This window comes from Pristis pectinata, chromosome 4, assembly GCF_009764475.1.
Source record: "Pristis pectinata isolate sPriPec2 chromosome 4, sPriPec2.1.pri, whole genome shotgun sequence".
Taxonomy (NCBI): Eukaryota; Metazoa; Chordata; class Chondrichthyes; order Rhinopristiformes; family Pristidae; genus Pristis; species Pristis pectinata.
Genome location: NC_067408.1, coordinates 93896082 through 93914909, shown reverse-complemented (window position 1 = coordinate 93914909; position 18828 = coordinate 93896082). Strand labels below are relative to the sequence as shown.

The 18828-nt window shown below is 39.5% G+C and overlaps 1 protein-coding gene across 1 annotated transcript in view; it reads left to right on the top strand.

Annotated features, from left to right (window-relative positions):
* Window positions 1-18828, top strand: part of gsk3ba (glycogen synthase kinase 3 beta, genome duplicate a) — a 106814-nt gene that overhangs the window by 33122 nt on the left and 54864 nt on the right. Inside the window, exons 2-3 of the mRNA XM_052013778.1 lie at window positions 5900-6093; window positions 15247-15330. Of these exons, the coding sequence (XP_051869738.1) occupies window positions 5900-6093; window positions 15247-15330 (278 nt within the window). The remainder of the gene's footprint in view (window positions 1-5899; window positions 6094-15246; window positions 15331-18828) is intronic.

Genomic DNA, 18828 nt, shown 5'->3' with positions numbered 1-18828 from the left:
AACCAAATAAGTAGTGAAGTGGTCTTGGATTGTAATGTAGGAATAAACCTAAGCAGTAATGGTCCTTGGTGCATTCCAGTGTTAATTTCTGACATTTCTTAACTTACAAAGACTGGTATGGTGGAAGGCAATATTTAAGTGTACTGAAATGTACACCATTAATGTTTGACATCACATTTTATATTTGTTACTTAGTGTATTTCTAATCTGGATTTAAATAGTCTTATTGTTATCCTAATGATCACGCTCCCTGCAAGGTTACAGCAACTGCATCCTGAAGCTTTTGCAAAAATATATTTGAATCTAATCAACTACCCATCCACCTTATTCTGTCATCTTCTTTCCTTCGATTTTTAACTGGTGTATCTTTCTAATCTGACCTATTGTTTTCTCCATTGCATCCAAAATGTGTCAATTTCTGCTTGATCATCACTTGTCAGGAGACAAGAAAGCTTTATTAAGCATAGGACTTAATGATTTGGTTCTCTTTGCCATCCTGTTATCTGAGAAATTTTGACCAATTTTCTCCATAACATTTCAGATGAGTCATTCCTCTCCCATGTGCACATTCTTAAAGCCTGTAACATGCTAGAAGGAAAACCAATACTCGATTATTTTGTTTGTTATCATATTACCTTGATTAAGCAGGATATTCAAGTTCTTCCTCAGATGAGCCACTTTCTTATTTAATCAATGCATCCCCTATTTTGTCAGCTCTCGAGGACAATGAAAATTTACTCTCATTTGGTTTCATGTAATTGCTGCCATGATTTAGAAGCGTGATTGCAGGTTCTAACTGCTGAATCTCACCTTAGCTCCTGTATATCAGTCCCACCTGTATCACTTTTACCAACCTCTTTGTTACCAGTCTCTTCCCTCTCCTACTATCTGATTTAATTCTACAGCACCCCTATTACAAACCATGTCTATTATTACTTCCCTATTGAACTTTCTTTCTCCTCGACTGATTCAGTCAACATGGCAGGCAAATGGCCTTCCAATTTGGACATTCTTTGTAGTTAATATTGGACACGTTAGTCAGCTTTTGTTAACAGAAACATGAGCTCCATTATTCCTCTCTACTAGTGCTCATTCTGTCCATGTTGTTTTAGTAGTCAATCTCGTTAACTTTGCACTTGCTTTTTGTCATGCTTTGAAGTTTCCATTCCACTAGATCTGACTGATAGTTGGCTTATAGATGGTCAACTTTTTCCCCTTGCTTCACTCTGGTTCCATATTGACTTTTGACGTTTATTCATGAAAATATGTTATGTGAGGCTTCTCCTTAGTTTAAAATAATCCCTTTCCCTGCCCCCATCCCAATCTTTCCCCTTTATAATTCGATCCTAGAGCTCCTTTTTATCTTTTGTACAGTTTCTTGAATCAGTCCTTAGCTTCCTCCAGCTTGCCTGTCTTCATCCGAACTATATCCACAATATGGTCAACAAATAAGTAACCTCCCTCAATCCTTGCTGTTATGTATAAATCTTGTGTTGTTTACAAGCAATCCACAATCCTTCTGTATACCAACATTTCTAGTTACCTGGAGTTTGGATGAATACAAGTTTGTGTAGGATTGAAGACTGGAGGTGAGCCAGAAGCTTATTGGAAAAGATGAATGTAGAGGTAATTGAGGCATGAATGAAATTTTCAGCAGTAGGTGTGGAGTCAGATGTTCTGGTGGGGTGGGGTGGATTTGTGAATGAAATCTCACTTTGAGGACATGATGCTTCTACCCTTCATAGGTCATTGCAGGCCATACTGCTCTCCACAGCTGAGTATTGAATGTCTGTCTGATGCCAAAGTCCTCACACCTAACATTCTGCCATACAGATAAATGCTCCAAAGGTGTCCCAAGTGGTTCTCTAAAATTCATGTTGTTTCCATTATCAAATATCATTCTGCACAGGGTGAGAATAGATTTGGCTAGTGTGACTGACGTGGAGCTCTCAGTGAGTAAAGGTATCAGCCACCCTTTTAGTATCTTAAATTCAAAATAAATTTTATGGTGTCATTTCAGATTTTGCAAATTTCGTTATTTGGGACCATGGTGCAACTCGCCAAATATGCAGACTTGAACTGTCAGTTAGCCACATTGCAGTCTGTCGTAAAATTTTTAGTCACCAAGGAAATGAAGTACCTTAAATGCCCAATATATTATCAACTGTCTCCACTGCTCAATATGTCATTAACTGCTATCAAGTCTAAACATATAACTTCATCATGTACCATATCTGCTACGGATTACCCCAGCCAAATGAAAGAAAACTTCTCACTTGGTTGCTTAGTTTGATTTCAGAGAGGGAGAAAAACTACACTTGCAAAACAAAAGACTACACACTCCAGATTACATGGTGACGTTATTTTCCGCATCCCCACCTTGAACATGTGGATTTAAGAGTTTCTCTGAAATGTGTCAAAAGGCATTTAAATTGTTTACAAGAGCAACCCATGCAGCAAACTGGTAAAAGTAAGCATGGCAGATACAAATCTGTAACAAAAAATCCTTTGTTCCTTCCAATAAAACTCCCAGTACCAAATTGTATTCACCAGTTATTTGTATTAAGACACTAGTTTTTCCAGTTTGTGATGAAAAATGCACCTAACAGAATCATTATTTCCCTGCAAGTAAAGGCAAAAACAGGTAGGTGTTGATTGCTGAATAAACAACTTCGTTGACAGGTGAAGGGGGAGGATTAAAGGCAAACAGTCTGCTCAATTCAACTATAAATGAATGAATAAGATACCTTTTTTGTGACCTGTAGGCATTCAAATATAATTCACAATCACTGATGTATTTTTGAAATATAATGGGCCATATCATTCCAATAAATCCTAACATTTCTGCAGTGATCTAATGCTATTTACTCCATGAATGGAAGCAAGAGTCTGCATGAGTGGCCAAATATGGAAATCCAGAACTTGCTGACTAATTTCAGTAGGTGAATCTTTGAGCCTGTTCACTTCATTGGATATGTTGCAGTAATGAGAGAGAAAAGTAGGAATAAGGCAAATTACTTAATCATTTGTCTTTACAGGAATGTTTAAATTATGTTTTTAAATTTAGCTATTTTTTAATGTCATTTTTAATATTTTTGGAGTGCTTCTGGATATCAGTGATATTCAAAAGGATTGAATAATTGACAAGCAGCAAGGCCTGGGGCACAGTTTTGCCATCTGTCAGTGGTTTCCAGAGCAGTTCCTTGGACACGGAGTTTCCTGGGCTACGCATGTGTCCGAATTACATCTCCAAGGGCTTGCCTGCTGGTCTCAGGACACAATTTGGAGGCAAGTTCAGTCTTTCTGATTCTAAACAAGTAAGGCAGTGAGGATTCTGTAAAGTAGGCTGTTTTTTTTTATTTTAGAGGCTGACAAATCCTGCATTTATTGTCCTCCCTAAATGCCCTTGGAGATGTTCCAAAACAAGTATGCAAGCCAATTTTTTCGCTATACTTCAGTACATGTGACAATAATAAACTAATTTACCAAAAAGGTGACTGACCACCTTTCTAGTGAAGGTATTCCCGCAGCTTGTGAGTCTTGAGATTTAGACTCTGGCTTAATGAAGAACAGCGTTATATTTCCAAGATGCAATGGTGTGTGACTTGGAGGAATGTATAGATGGTGTTCTCATGCTCCTGTTGCTCTTGTCCTCCATAAGGGTAGAGATTACTGGTTTAGGAGGTGCTGTTGGTATAGTCAAGTAACTGTAGTGCTTTTGCAGATGGTACACAATGTGGTAGTTGTGGAGGGAATAAACGTTTAGGGTGGAGGATAGGTTACCAATCAGCTGGGGGCTTTTCCTGGATGGTGTTGAATGGCTTATTGTTGGAGTTGAAATCCAGGCAGATCCAGTTGAGTTTTGGTCAAGAAGACCCCAGGTTGTTGATGGTGGTGGACATGGTGATGGTAATGACATTTTATATTAATAGATAGTTATTGTGGTAGAAGTGGTAGACTGCTTTTTGATAGATGGGTAGAATAGATTAAAAAGTGATTTTGGTCTCCTATTACAAAGGTGAGCACAGAAAGCTGAATCAGTACTTAAATATCAGAAAGTGTGACTGAGAATGACCTTGAGGAATAATCAATTATCTCCTGCAGCATGTAGGTATAAGCCATTTTTCTAAGGTTGTGTACTTACAGGGTAGGTTATCATACAGATTCATAGACTAATATGAAATAAATCAGGGAATCAAAGTGGGTAGGAAGTTGAAGGTGAAAGGGACCTGCTATCTTCTTTTCAAGGAAATGTTTCACGATACTTATAACAGCAAGTGATGTTGACTTGAGAGTGCATTCAGGATTTGTATTACTAAATCACAAAGCAGAAGACTGCTCGAGAGTAGGCATAAAATTTTGGGGACTATGTTTAAAGGATACATAGTTCTCTGTATTTGTCTGAACTTTCCAAGTGCAAGCATGCATATTTTGGACAATTATTTAAAAAAATACTTCTGGGGAGGGACAATAGGCAAATCAGGTTCAAAGTTGTGCATGGTCACTTTTGAGATCTTGAGAATAATTGTGTCACACCTTGCATGATGTACTCAGATGTTTGTTATAGGAGTGAAGGGTGGAACCATTCTGGGAAAGATGCAACTTAGGGCAGTGCAGTGGTGCCGCTAGTAGAGCCGCTGCCTCAAAGCACCGGCGACCCTGGTTCAATCCCGGTCTCGGGCTGTCTGTGTGGAGTTTGCATGTTTTCCCTCTTGAGAAGAGTTTGGCATGGGTTTCCTCCCACATCCCAAAATGTAAGGGTTAATTAGGCACGTTATAATATCACTCATGTCTAGGTGAGTGGTAGCATCTGTGGGGAGTTGATTGGAATGTGACTGATTTGGAATGAAAAGAACAAAATTGGGATTAGCGTAGGAATGGTGTAAATGGGTGCTCGTTACTTGATGTGGATTTAGTGAGCTGAAGGGCCTGTTTCCATGCTATATGACTATGACTTGGGAGACCTAAAGTGGACTTCCTAGATAGCTTACTGAGAATGTAAATAGATCTGTGATTTAAATTAGTTCACTTGGACTATTGCACTGGATTTTATAGAATCTGATAGTCTTCCCTAAAAATACTAATTTATCAGTGGGAAGCCTGTTTAAGGTTTCCACCATGCACATTCACTAATATAAAATGTTTTCACTGGAAAAGATGGGCCAAATGGCAGATACCATTTGTGAATAATTACAGTCATGACAGTGGAAATCAGCATATGTAATTTCAATGGAAATAATTTTATTTTGCAAAATCCAACACAGGAGAGAATATTAGTCACTCAATGTTCTATTTGTAATATTGTAAGGACTTCTTACAGAGGCACTGTGGATTCTATGGCACTGGAGATACAAAGTCTCTTAAATGGGAGGCTGACGATAACTTTGATTTGAGCATGGCTTCTGATTTGAGAAGGACAATGTGGTTTGAAAAATTTTGTGTGTGAAGGAGCAGAGATAGTGGGAATGAAATGAATGGTAGCTATAAAATGTGAGGAAGTAGCAGAGAATAATATTTATGCCTTCATACCTTTTTGTTGTTCCCTTTTCTTTCCTCTTACAAGGTCTTTGTGATAGGATACGGGATGTTATTCCAATTCTATTTTTGTTTTTGGTTTAACAATATGCATCATGACATAGACTTTGGGGAGAAAGTAAAATGTTAATACTGATTGCGAATGCCTGAAGTTTCATGTGTGTAAACAGAATTTACTTGAGGGATATTACTTAATGGAAATCTACTTGTTTTGTGGCAAATGTAAAGCTGTGGAAAATAGAAATTTGTGTACCCAGCATTACCAGGTTTATTTCTAACATGCTTCTGATGTATCTTAAATATTTTGGAGTGGTTTGTGATTTACATAGTTCTTCCTGATGGCATGATTTCCTTTTTCATTTAGGGGACAAAGATGGCAGTAAGGTGACAACAGTAGTGGCAACCCCTGGACAAGGCCCTGACAGGCCGCAGGAAGTCAGCTACACCGACACCAAGGTGATTGGTAATGGTTCCTTTGGCGTGGTTTATCAGGCGAAACTATGTGACACAGGAGAGCTGGTGGCCATCAAGAAGGTTTTGCAGGACAAGAGATTTAAGGTAAAGAACACAAGTCATCTTAGCTGGAAATCTCAAAGCAATTTACAGCATTGAACAATGGATTGCAAGTGAAAATGGTTTGTGGAAGTCAACCAGCAATGTGTCTGCACATTTTTTTAAAATTATGCATGCATAACTTGCTATACTGTTTGTATTTACACGTACACACAGGAATCCTGGAATATACCAGTACTTACACTGTCCTGAACTGCTGGCGTTTCTCTGCAAGAGCAGAGCCACTGATTGTCTTTCATAGCAGTGGTGATTAAGGGCCATATATTTTTAGTATCAACAGGAAGCACAAGCTAAAATGTGCGTCCTTGTGAATAATTTTCAAAATATTAGTACTATGTTCATGCTTTGGTGAAACGATTAAAAATTTGTTTCATATACATTTCCTTTTTGAGCACTTTTCCAAGTATTATGATGGTTCCCAGTATTTAATCTGTCCTGGCTAGCTTAAGTTTGCATGCATGAAGATTTTAAAAGAGATGCATTTAATGTTGAAGCAGTATTTAAATATTGGCTCAGTAAGATGGTGAAAGCCTAGACTCAAGCTAATTGGAGATCAGTAAAAAATTGTTTCCTTATCATGTAGCAGATGTATACAGTTTACTTGCATCACAGGTAGTAAATACTATTAAATGTGATGGCCAAATGTCAACCTGAAAGTGAAAAAGTTTAAGGATAAACTAAGCTACTCCAGTTTTAGTGTTGCAGATAATGTGGAATGTCCTTGGCTGTGCAGTAATTTGGACCTAAATGATATACTTGTATCAACCATTCAACCCAAAGGGTACATGCCAGCTCCCAGGGAAAACAATTGCATTCTCCCTCTCCATAATTTCACTACCTTCCTGCAACGTTTTCTCTCCTACACATGCCCATTAACCCTTCTATGATTCTTTTTTTTACTGTTAACTGAAACTTAAAATTACAGGCTGTCCTCGGGTTATGAACGGGTTCCATTTTTACAGATGTCCATAAGTTGACTTTGTCCATATGTTGGAAAAGACAAAATTACTCAATACAGTTACCATAGCTCCACAGTATTATAAAGAATGCCATCAAAAACACAAGGCTTTAGGTTTATTTTAATGCAAGAGGCTTAACAGGTATGGCAGGTGAACTCAAGGCATGGATTGGCTCTGGGGACGGGGATGTCATAGCCATAACAGAAACATAGCTGAGGGAAGGGCAGGGCTTGCAGCTCAGAGTTCCAGGATACAGATGCTGCAGGCGTGACAGAGGAGGGGGAATTGCCTTCTGAATGAAAAAGGACATAACAGTCCTTGGAGAGGATATTCTTGGGGGATTATCCAGTGAGGTCATATGGGTAGAACTCAGAAACAAAAAGGGGATGGTCACTGTGATCTAATTCTATTATAGGTGCCCCCCCCCCCCGGTAGTCAGTGGGAATTGGAGGAGCAGATATGTAGAGAGATTGCAGCTAATTGTAAACATAGGGTAGTATTAAGTGGGAGATTATAACTTCCCCAATCTTGACTGGACCAACCATAGTGTTAAAAGGTTGGACGGGGTGGAATTTTTTAAATGTGTCCAAGAAAGCTTCCTTTATCAATATATAGAGAGACCTACTAGAGAGGGTGCAACACTGGACCTTTTCTGGGAAATGAGGTAGGGCAAGTGGCGGAAGTGTCTGTCGGTGAGCACTCTTGGTCCAGTAGCCATAATTCTATTAGTTTTAAAATAGTTATGGAGATGGATGCGACCAGTTTGCAGATTAAGATACTTAACTGGGGCAGAGCAAACTTTGGAGCCATGAGGTGGGATCTTGTAGAGATTGATTGGGCAAGATAGTTTGCAGGAAAGGAGTGTCTGCCAACTGGAGGGCTTTTAAAAGTGTGATGTCAAGAGTTCAGGGCCTGCATGTTATGGTGAAGGGCAAGGCAGGCAGGTTTCAGGAACCCTGGTGGATGAGAGATTTTGAGGCTCTGGTTAAGAAAAGGAGGGAGGCATACACCATGCATAAGCAATTGGGAACTAGTGAATCTCTTGATTACCAGGAGTGCACTTGAGAGAAGTTAGGAGGACAAAGAGAGGATATGAGAGGGATCTGGCAGGCAAGGTGAGGCAAAATCCCAAGAGATTCTATTGGTATATTAAGAGGCCAGGGAGAAAATAGATCCCCTTGAAGATCAGCATGACAGTCTGTGTGTGCAACCAAAGGATATGGAAGAGATTTTAAAAAAAAATATTTCTCTTCAATTTTTACTGTGAGAAAACAATGGAAGCTAAGGAAATGGGGGAAATGAGTGGTGAAATCTTGGATCACATACGAATTAGCAGGGAGGAGGCTCTGGAGGCCTTAAAGTGCATTAAGCGGGATAAATACACAAAAAAAGTGCTGGAGGAACTCAGCAGGTCAGGCAGCATCCATGGAGGGAAATAAACAGTCAATGTTTCGGGCCAAGGCCCTTCATCAGGACTGAAAAGGAAGAGGGCAGAAGTCAGAATAAGAAGGTGGGGGGAGGAGCACACACAGGCAGGGGATAGGTGAGGTCAGGTGATAGGTGAGTCCAAGTGAGAGGGGGAAGGTAGTGGGAGGGGGAGAAGATGTAATAAGCTGAGAGGTGATAGTTAGAAGAGGCTGAGGGCTGAAGAAGAAATCTGGTAGGAGAGGGCAGTGGAACATGGAATAAAGGATGGGGGAGAAGAGGATGGGCAGGTCATCGAGGCGGGGGAGGGGAGCCATAGGAATAAGGGAAGCTAAAGGAGTGGGGGGGGAGGGGGAGAAAGGAAAGAAAGGGGTAAGGTTAGTGAAAGTTAAAGAAATCGATGTTAAGGTCATCAGGTTGGAGACTCCCAAGGCAGAATATAAGGTGGTGTTCCTCCAACCTGTGCCTGGTCTCAACGTGGTACTAGAGGAGGCCATGGATAGACATGTCAGTATGGGAATGGGATGTGGAATTGAAGTGGATGGGCACCAGGAGGTCCTGGCTGTTGCACGTAGAATCCAGTGGGAGAAGCGGAGGGAGTAGCAGTCAACGAAATGTAGGTATCTGAGATCCTTGTTGGGGCCAAACTGGGAGGCCTGGAAGCGGAGCTGGAAGCCATGTGGCACAAGATGGCAGGATAAATCCCCAGGGCCTGACCTGGTGCATTCTCGGATCTTGTGGGAAGCTAGAGAAGAAATTGTGGAGGCCCTTGCAGAGATTTTTGATTCATCTCGGGCCACAGATGAGGTTCCAGAGGACTGGAGAGCAGCTAATGTGGTACCATTGTTTAAAAAGAGTGGCAAAAACAAGCCAGGTAACTACAGGCCAGTGACTCTGACATCGGTGGTGGGTAAATTGCTGGAGGGGTTTCTGAGGGACAGGATCTACCAACATTTGGAGAGACAGGGTCTGATTCAGGATAGTCAGCATGGCTCAGTGCATGGGAAGTCATGTCTGACAAACCTCTTGTTCTTTGAGGAGGTAACCAAGGGAGTAGATGAGGGTAGTTGATGTTGTCTATATGGACTTTAGTAAGGCCTTTAACAAGTCCCTCGTGACAGGCTAGTCTGGAAGGTTAGATTGCGTGGGATCCAGGGAGAGATAGCGGATTGGATTCATAATTGGCTTAGTGTCCGGAAGCAGAGGCTGGTGGTCGAGGGTTGTTTGTCAGACTGGAGGCCTGTGTCTAGTGGTGTGCCACAGGAGTTGGTGCTGGGACGTTTGTAATTTAAATAAACAGTTTGGATGTGAATGTACAAGGCATAGTTAGTAAGTTTGCAGATGATACTAAAATAGGTGGTGTTGTAGGCAGTGTAGAAGGTTGTGAAGAATTACAGGGGGATCTTGATTAACTAGGTATATGGGCTGAGAGTTGGCAAATAGCTTTCAATCCAGATAAATGTAAGGTATTGCATTCTGGGAGATTAAACCAGGGTAGGACTTGTACAGTGAATGGTAGGACCTTGGGGTGTGTTATGGAACAGAGGGGCCTAGGAGTGCAAGTGCATAGTTCACTAAAAGTGGCATCACAGGTAGATAGGGTTGTGAAGAAGGCATTTGGCATGCTGGCCTTCATCAGTCGGGGCATTGAGTATAGGAGTTGAGATCTAGCCTATCTATGCCTCTCATCATTTTACATCTATTAGGTCTCCAGTGCTCCAGAGAAATCAATTCAAGTCTGTCCAACCTCTCCCCATAGCTAATACTCTCTAATCCAGGCAACATCGTGGTGAACCTCTTCTACACCCTCTCCAAAGCCTCCAAATCCTTCCTGTAATGCAGTGACCTGAGCAAAGTTTTATACAGCTCCAACATGGCTTCCCTACTTTTATATTCAACACACTGACCAATGAAAGCAAGTGTGCCATATGCTGCCTTTACTACCTTACCTACTTGTGTAGCCAATTTCAGGGAGTTATGGACTTGCACCCTGAGGTCCCTCTGTACATCAGTGCTCCCAAGGGTCCTGCCACTTACTCTATACTTTCTTCTCGCATTTGACTTTCCAAAGTGCAACACCTCACACTTGTCCAGATTAAATTCCATTAGCCATTTCTCTGCCCGCATTTCCAACTGGTCTAAATCCTGCTCAATCCTTTGACAACCCTCCTCACCGTCCACAAATCAGCCAATTTTTGTGTCATCTGCAAAATGACTAATTAGTCCACCTGCTATTACGCCTAAATAAAATCACAAACAACAGAGGTCCCAGCCCTGATCCTTGCGGAACACCACATGTCGCAGAGCTCCTGTTAGAATAACACCCCTGCACCAATACCATTTGACTTCTATGGGTGTAAATCTACTAAGTCTACATGATTCCATGTTCCTTAATCTTCTGGATCAGCCTACCATGGGGGAATCTGTTGAATGCTTTACTAAAGTCCATGTTATACAACATCCACTGGATATCCTCATCAATCATCTTTGTCACCACCTCAGAATCTCAATCAAGTTTGTAAGACATGACCTCCCCTGCACAAAACCATGATGACTGTCTCTTATAAGTCTGTCCTTTTCCAGATTTGAGTAGATCCTATCCCTAAGGATCTTTTCTAATAATTTACCTACCACTGATATAAGGCTCACCAGCCTATAACTTCCTGGTTTATCTCAATTACCCTTCTTAAACAGAACAACAACATTGGCTATTCTCCAGTCATCTGGGACCTCACCTATGGCTAAAGAGGATACAAAGATCTCTATAAAGGCTCCAGCAATCTCCTCTCTTGCCTCTCTCAATAACCTGGGATAGATACCATCAGGTGCTTGGGGACTTATCCACCAAAATGTTCTTCAAGAGCCCCAACACCATGCTATCAGTATGTCCTAGAATATTAGCATACAGTATCTTTTCCTGATCTCACTATCCTACATGTCTTTCTTTTGGAAGATTATATAGGATCTGTAATTTCCTCAATTTCTTTTATACCATGGTGTAGAAACCATATTCTGTAGATTTGTTTTGGGTCCTAATATTTTCTCTAATAGTTTTCTAATATCTGTATTAATTCCAATTACTTTCCTTGATTTTTTTTTTGTGTGAAGAATCCTGTATTGCATTCTGTTTCAAAGATCTTGTATGTTACTGCCACATGGCATTTATTGCATATACACCAAATTATTTTAAGTTGTAGTGGTACATTGAATAACGCAAATGAGGCATTTAAACCCTCCACTGTGTTTCAAGATAACTGGATTTGTCTTGAAGAATAATTTAGCAACCCTTTGTAATCCTTCATTGTCCTCAAAAATCCATGCTATTAAAATATTTTACAGATGTTACGGCAGTTTTCTAAAGCCACCTTTCTGTTGATATTTGGCTGCTCTGTTAGTTTTCTTTATGCTGTATGTAGTTTCAATTATGGACTTGCTTTCTCTTGTATTGTGAGAGTAATTCTGCCTAAGAATTAGATTTAAATTCTTCGTAAATTAATCTTGCCAGATTTAGTATCTTGGCACATTTGGTCATTTGACATAGAGGTTTGTAATAAGTGCTAATGTTTGATGCCCTTCTGCTCCATCAACTAGATCTGTCACTGAGTTAAATGCTATCTGAACAGCCTAACATTTTTAAGAAGCTGTTAGGTGTCAGGTACTGAAACATGTATTTTAGATCTTTGTCACTGAGAGTTTTGTTATTAAAAAAGGCCTTTGCAAATGTGATTTTAAGAGTGGGTATACATCTTTGGAGACAAAAGATCTTTCATCTTCCCCCATAGTTTTGATGCAGGGTTTTGATGTACCTACACGTTTTGCCTCCACAGATGCTGCTTGACCCACTGAGTTCTTCCAGCGTTCCATTTCGTGTGTAAAATAATGACCTTGTTTTTAATGCTGAAATAAATGATTCCTTCAAAATAAAACTGAAAGCAATGAAAAGCATGTTTTGTTTTGAATGTGAAAGAATCCCTTTGTATTTAATCTTAAAGGTAATGGTAGGCAGTCTGCTTAGAAGTTAATGCCAAATTTGGCTGACTACCAGGAGGCATCAAGATATTCCAGTTTTGCATCCCATCTTTTAAGGAACAGAATTTCTACTTTATGTGGGTGTAAATCATCTATTCAGTTCCAAAGTTGAGTGTTTGAGGGGTCAACCTCTTCCATGGGACTTTTTAACTGGTGTTCTAGTTTGGATCACTACAATACTTCATCCAACAATTTGATTTAATTTGGTAATCATTTAAATTCAAGCACCCTAAAATTAGTTATCTACTAGGCCGTTTTTAAAGGAGGGTAAGTTTTGTATTTGAAGGTGTACTTTTGATGGTATACCTGTTAACTACTCCAATTGACATTTCATTGATCAGTTGCTCCTGAATCCTGCCTCAAAACACAGCTACAAATAAGTGCCCAATTGAGTTGTTGAAATTCTATGACTTCATTTTGAGATTAATTTCAAATATTAATTGATTTTAAAGGAATTACACTTGCTTTACAATATCTGGCAAGGACAGCATTGATAACTTGTTGTGACCTCCATTTCCATGGAAAATCATTGATTTTTAGATTATTAAAGTGGTTGAAGTCCTTTGCTTTTAATTTGAACTTGTCAGGAAGATAAAAACTCTTCTGCATAGGCACTTTTTAACGGCATACTGTCTCAGTAGGTCTTAAAAATGAAAGGTCTCTGCCTTGACCATTGCACCATACACCACTTAAAAGCACCCTTAAGGCAAGCAGATTGGGGAACAAAAACCACATTGTATTTGCTGCTACAAGAAAATATGGAAAGCCTACCTTCAAGAAATTAAATTCAAGCATATGTTGTGATGTAATTTAGTTGTACCTTAATGGTTTGATTGTGGAGATTGTTGCCTTCCAGTTGGATTGCACTGATATTTGGTGGTCATAGTCACTCTGAGACTGACCATGGCATGTTATTCTTCCTTGAGTACAGCATTTGATCTGGTGAATGCTTTAAATTCTGCTCGCTAATATATATTTAGAGCATCTCCAGCAATGGCTTTTATCTTGGCACTGAGCTTTCTGGAGTTCTCCTTGAAGCTATCTTATCCACACATTGCTCCAGGCAGCATTATCCACAGGCACATGTATCACTTCCCTGTTGCAAGTGTCTTGAACTTCTGCATCATGTCTCAGAGCAAACCAGTTTCATCATATCAAATCTTCTATCCAATATCAAAGCATAGATGAGTCACATTTTCTTATAACTGATAATTGGGAATAACGAAACAGAAAATACTGGAAATATTCAGCAGGAAAAGGAGCATCTATAAAAAGAGAAACTTAGCATTTCAGGTCAATGATGTTTCATCAGGACTGGTGATGATTAAAGATCATCAACCAGAAATGATAATGTGGGGGACAAAAATCTGCTGGAGGAACTTAGGTCAGGCAGCATCTGAGGAGGCAAGTGGATGCTGCCTCACCCACAGAATTCCTCCAGCAGTTTGTTTTTTTTATCTAGGTTCCAGCATCTGCAGTCTCTTGTGTTTCCATGTTAATGCAAAACATTTTTGAAGAACATAACTAAGTCAACTAAAAGTGAGCAATCAAGACATTTAACCACAACTGCAGAAGTTCAAAATTGGGAGCAAACTCTGCTGTGAACACATCCTTTGCATTTTCGCTCAGTTAGTCTAGTACTGTGTTTGCTTGCTTGGCTTGAAAGTGCTCACCAGTGCCAAAAAAAGGCAGATTCAATGCTGAACAGCAGCTGTCAAATCGCCACAGGCTGTCTTGAACCACTCAACATCAGCATCACCAGACAACTGAGAGTTAAAGGAAGAAGTAGCAGTGGACACTGGGCTCCCTCTGCATGATCAAACTGTGGCAATTCAACTTCTGAAGTAGCACAGAAGCTTCTGCCAGATAGTAGTATATCAACACAATACCTTTGACCACATGTAAGGAAATATCAGAATGAGTTGCAGAATTGACAGTAGGATCAATGTGGGCATCAGGGTGACTATGGAGACATGAAACTGCAGATGCTCGAATCTGGAGCAACAAACAATAAGGTTGTTTGTTTGTTTGTAAGTTTCCAGCAGTGATAGCCCTTTGGGTTCCTGCTTATCACTCTCCAGCAGCTTCTCTGACTTTCACGCCTGTTCTCTCATTCCATCTGCCTCCTATTTGTTTTTTTTCCCTCTTTGCCTCCATCATCCACCTGCTATTGTCTCTCAACTCCACCCCTCTCCTCTCCCCTACTTGGTGCAACTTTCCCATTGTCTTTCACCCCTCTTTTGTCAGTGTCCTGATGCAGGGTTTCGACTCAAAGCATTGGCATTTCCTTTCCCCCCCACAGATGCTGCTTGACCCATTGTGTTCATCCAGCAGATTGATTGTCGCATCAGGGTGACTGTACAGTCTTACTCAGGCCTGAGAAGAGGAAGCCATAAACCATCTACAGATAATTTGTGTAATAAAAAGTTGTCATGTCAGCCTTAATAACTCAATCTCCTTCACTAAAGCTCTGCTTCTTCTACTGACCAAAGTCACATTTTTGACACTGATTTGGGCCAATGCTCCAAATCAGTCTCTGCAAGATATGTTTGAATTTAAATGCAGATCGTCAGAGATCAAAGATTGGGTGGGTCAGCAAAAATGGAAGATTGCAACCTGGTGTCATTTTAAGTAGCTTGTTTTCAGTACCACAGTATGGAGCATACTTAAGTCACAGGTGGATGCTCTTCAATGTACAGATGAACAACTGCTTTTTCTTTTACAGAATCGTGAACTGCAGATAATGCGAAAACTGGATCATTGTAATATCGTCCGATTACGATACTTCTTTTACTCAAGTGGAGAAAAGGTACATTTTTATATTTGGCTTTCCAAAATGTCAAATGATATTTTCCATTTCTTATTATTGAATTGCAAATTAAATGCATGAATCAATATTTGTTTTTCAGTTTCATGGGTGCAACGAAATTCCTAACCTAAATCTTTTGGTTAGCTTGCTATTGATCATTTTTTATTACTGTTACACTTACACAAATATACTGATTGTAAATGCAAGGACAGCTTAGAGGAATATCAGCATTTTTTGACAGTAGGATATTACTGTACATTTGAAGCATCTTTCTGCATTGCTTGACTTGGGTTTGTTCTCAGCTTGGTTCATTGTAGACTGACATTCATTGCAGTACTGAAGTATCGTTCCATTGCCAGATATTATGTTTTATTTTGAAGAGCATTGGAAAGTAATACCTTACCTACCCATATCAATTAATCTTAATTCTACAGCACTACTCCAGTGCAGTCATGCAATGTGCTTGCCATCATTGTTCTGCAACCAATACCTACCAAAAAAAAAACCAAACGGATTAATCGCTAGTGGTATTTGTGGAGTCTTATTTTGTTTAAAGTGAGAACCACATTGGCTTGTATGAATGACTTTGTTTCAGTGGAATCAATTAAATTGGTAGCACTTAGCAAATTTTGTCTTAATTCAAACTTTATAACATAATGCCTTTTTTAACCCGAATCGTTATTCCAAATGTGGTTTGTTTTCAGTGGAAATTACTGTTTAACCACAGGTATAGCTACTTATGTTAGTAGAAAATGGGTTGCATCCACTTATACTATACAACACAACTAAATATAGTCACATCAATCAAGAAGCATTCACACTTCCTTGCATTTGTACCAAAAAGTACAAAAAGATTTAAATATATTTGCATATGCTGTGCAAATATTAAAAGCATAAAATCGGTGATGGTGTCTATTACATGATTATTTATTAATCAAAACAGCAATTAACCATTTCTAAGTTCCCAATTGACCGCCTGAAAAAAATCAATGATTATAGCAGTAATTAATGATTTTTATTCCAATAATATTCACAGGTTTATAAAAATATCATGAACTTTTGAATGCTTTAATTTTAAAACTTTAGTGATTTCATCAGTGGGATGGTCTATTACAACATTAAATGGTCTGAGTGCATACCTTTTTACTTAAATTACTATTACTTAATTTTGTGGTGGCAGGACAGTGAAATAACTTTATGACCAGGAACATGTTTCTGTGTCTCATGCCTGGGTGTCCTTCTTATCGAAGGGGAGACTAATAGTGTTAAATATCTTTTTGTTTGCACTTAAATTGTTTTGCTACACACTAAGTGTAATACAATAAAATTAACATCACATACAAGTCATAGGCATGGAAGCATTAGCAATCTCCAATGGATAATCTCACTGTAAAAACACAATTTCTCTGTTCCATTCTTCTGTTCATTTCATTGGTCCATGGCTATTCAGTCTCTCTTGATGGTGATCTTCCTGAGGCCTCAGAGATCATAAGGATTCTAATAATTAAGATCAGGGTCCTTCTGAATATCCAGACATTGCTAATAAATTTTCCATTGTTTGTTTGGGTTTGAGAGAATTCCTTGTCTCTGCTTTCATTTGCCATTCATATGCCTACTAATTTTCAATTTGGAAAGATAATCCTTTATGAGGTACCTTGTTTATTTTAAGCAAAAGTTAACATAATCCGATCCACATCAATGGAACAAAAATCAGGCAAAAATATTTGTTCAAACAGATTCATATTAGCAGCTTTTCTTATTCTGTCCTAGATAGAACAATTGCATATTTGGGCCAAACTTACAAAATTTCCATATGTCGTAGCTTGAAATGTGACCATCAATGTTTCTCCCTGGCTGATATTAGGATTTTTAATTGTTGAGTTCAAAGTATCCATTGGCTTAAGGTTTTCAGCTGCTGGGAATGATATGCAGGGTAACAGTTCAAGAGATGGCAGGGAAATTGTGATTAGGACTGGAGGGTGGAAAATGTAACACTCAGTTTTAAAAAAGATGGTGTTAGTGGGGGAAAAAAGAACTTTTATAAATTTTTTCAAGAAATAGGAGAGTTAATAAGATATAGAAAATGCTGTGGATGAATTTTGTATGGATTTCTAAAATGGTTTTAAGCAGGTACTAAGTGAGTAAAATATAGAGCATTTTTTTAGGCTTGTTCAAGGATGTGGATGTACTAGCAAGGCCAACTGTCATAAGCCATAGCAGATTGCTCTCCGAACTCAGTGATTTATTAGGCTGTTTCACTGGGCTAGTTCAGGTCAGGAATGCAGATTTCCTTCACTGAAAGGCATTAGGGAAGCAGATGGGTTTTTGCAGAAACCCAGTAGTCACTATCATTGATTTTGTTTTGATTCCAGGCTTTAGATAAGATAAGATTTCTTTATTAGTCACATGTATATCGAAACACACAGTGAAATGAATCTTTTTTTGCGTAGCATGTTCTGGGGGCAGCCGACAAGTGTCATCAAGCTTCTGGCCCAACATAGCATGCCCACAACTTCCTAACCCATTCATCTTTGTAATGTGGGAGGAAACCAGAGCACCCGGAGAAAACCCACGCAGTTACCAGGAGAACGTACAAAGTCCTTACAGACAGCAGCCAGAATTGAACCTGGGTTGCTGGCTCTGTAATAACGTTACACTATTCCCTTGTCACCTTGGTGGTATGTGAACGTTTGTTTCCAGATCAAAGTTCCATGCTTCTGAATCTTAGTCTGGTTGTTTGCACTACGCTGCCATAGCCATAGGGACTGTGGCCAAGTGGGTAGATATGATGGAAGAGCAGCAGAAAGGCAAGAAAATCTAATTCTCTTGGCTGAAAAGATGTATTTTTGATTCTGTTTTGAAGCTGCTGTGATTTATAAATACTTGTCCGTTCTTGAGAAATCAATGAGAAATTTGCTGCATGGGGTCATAAGAGTAACACCGTGCGCACACACACACATTTTCCATAGCCAGACCTGTGCTGGATTGGTCATCCAGAATGGAAATGAGGGAAGGGTGCTTTAAGGGGGTCTACTGGATTAGCATGGTGGTAACAAAAGTAACAAATTTAAGATCACAGCAAATAAGAGGCTGCAGAGAAAAAAGATACTCCTGAGGCTGGTTAGGATGTAGAATTCTAAGCCACAGCCAATATTGAACCAAAAGCACTTATCTACAAACAAGGTTGAAATTTTGAAAAGATGGTTATTTAAGGCATTTGAGGAATGAATTGGACTGATTTCGTGGTGTCATGCAAATAAAGGAAACTAAGGTTGGTTTTAGTGTCCACACAGAGTACTGAAACATGCCCTTTGGCCTAGCTTGTCCACATCAACCAAGGTGTCTTCCTGAACTAGTCCTATTTGCCTGCATTTGATCTGTATCCCTCTAAACCTTTCCTATCCTTGTACCTGTCCAAATGTCTTTGAAATATTGTAATAGTACCCACCTCTGCCACTTCCTCAGGCAGCTTGCTCCATATACCTGCCACCTGTGTGG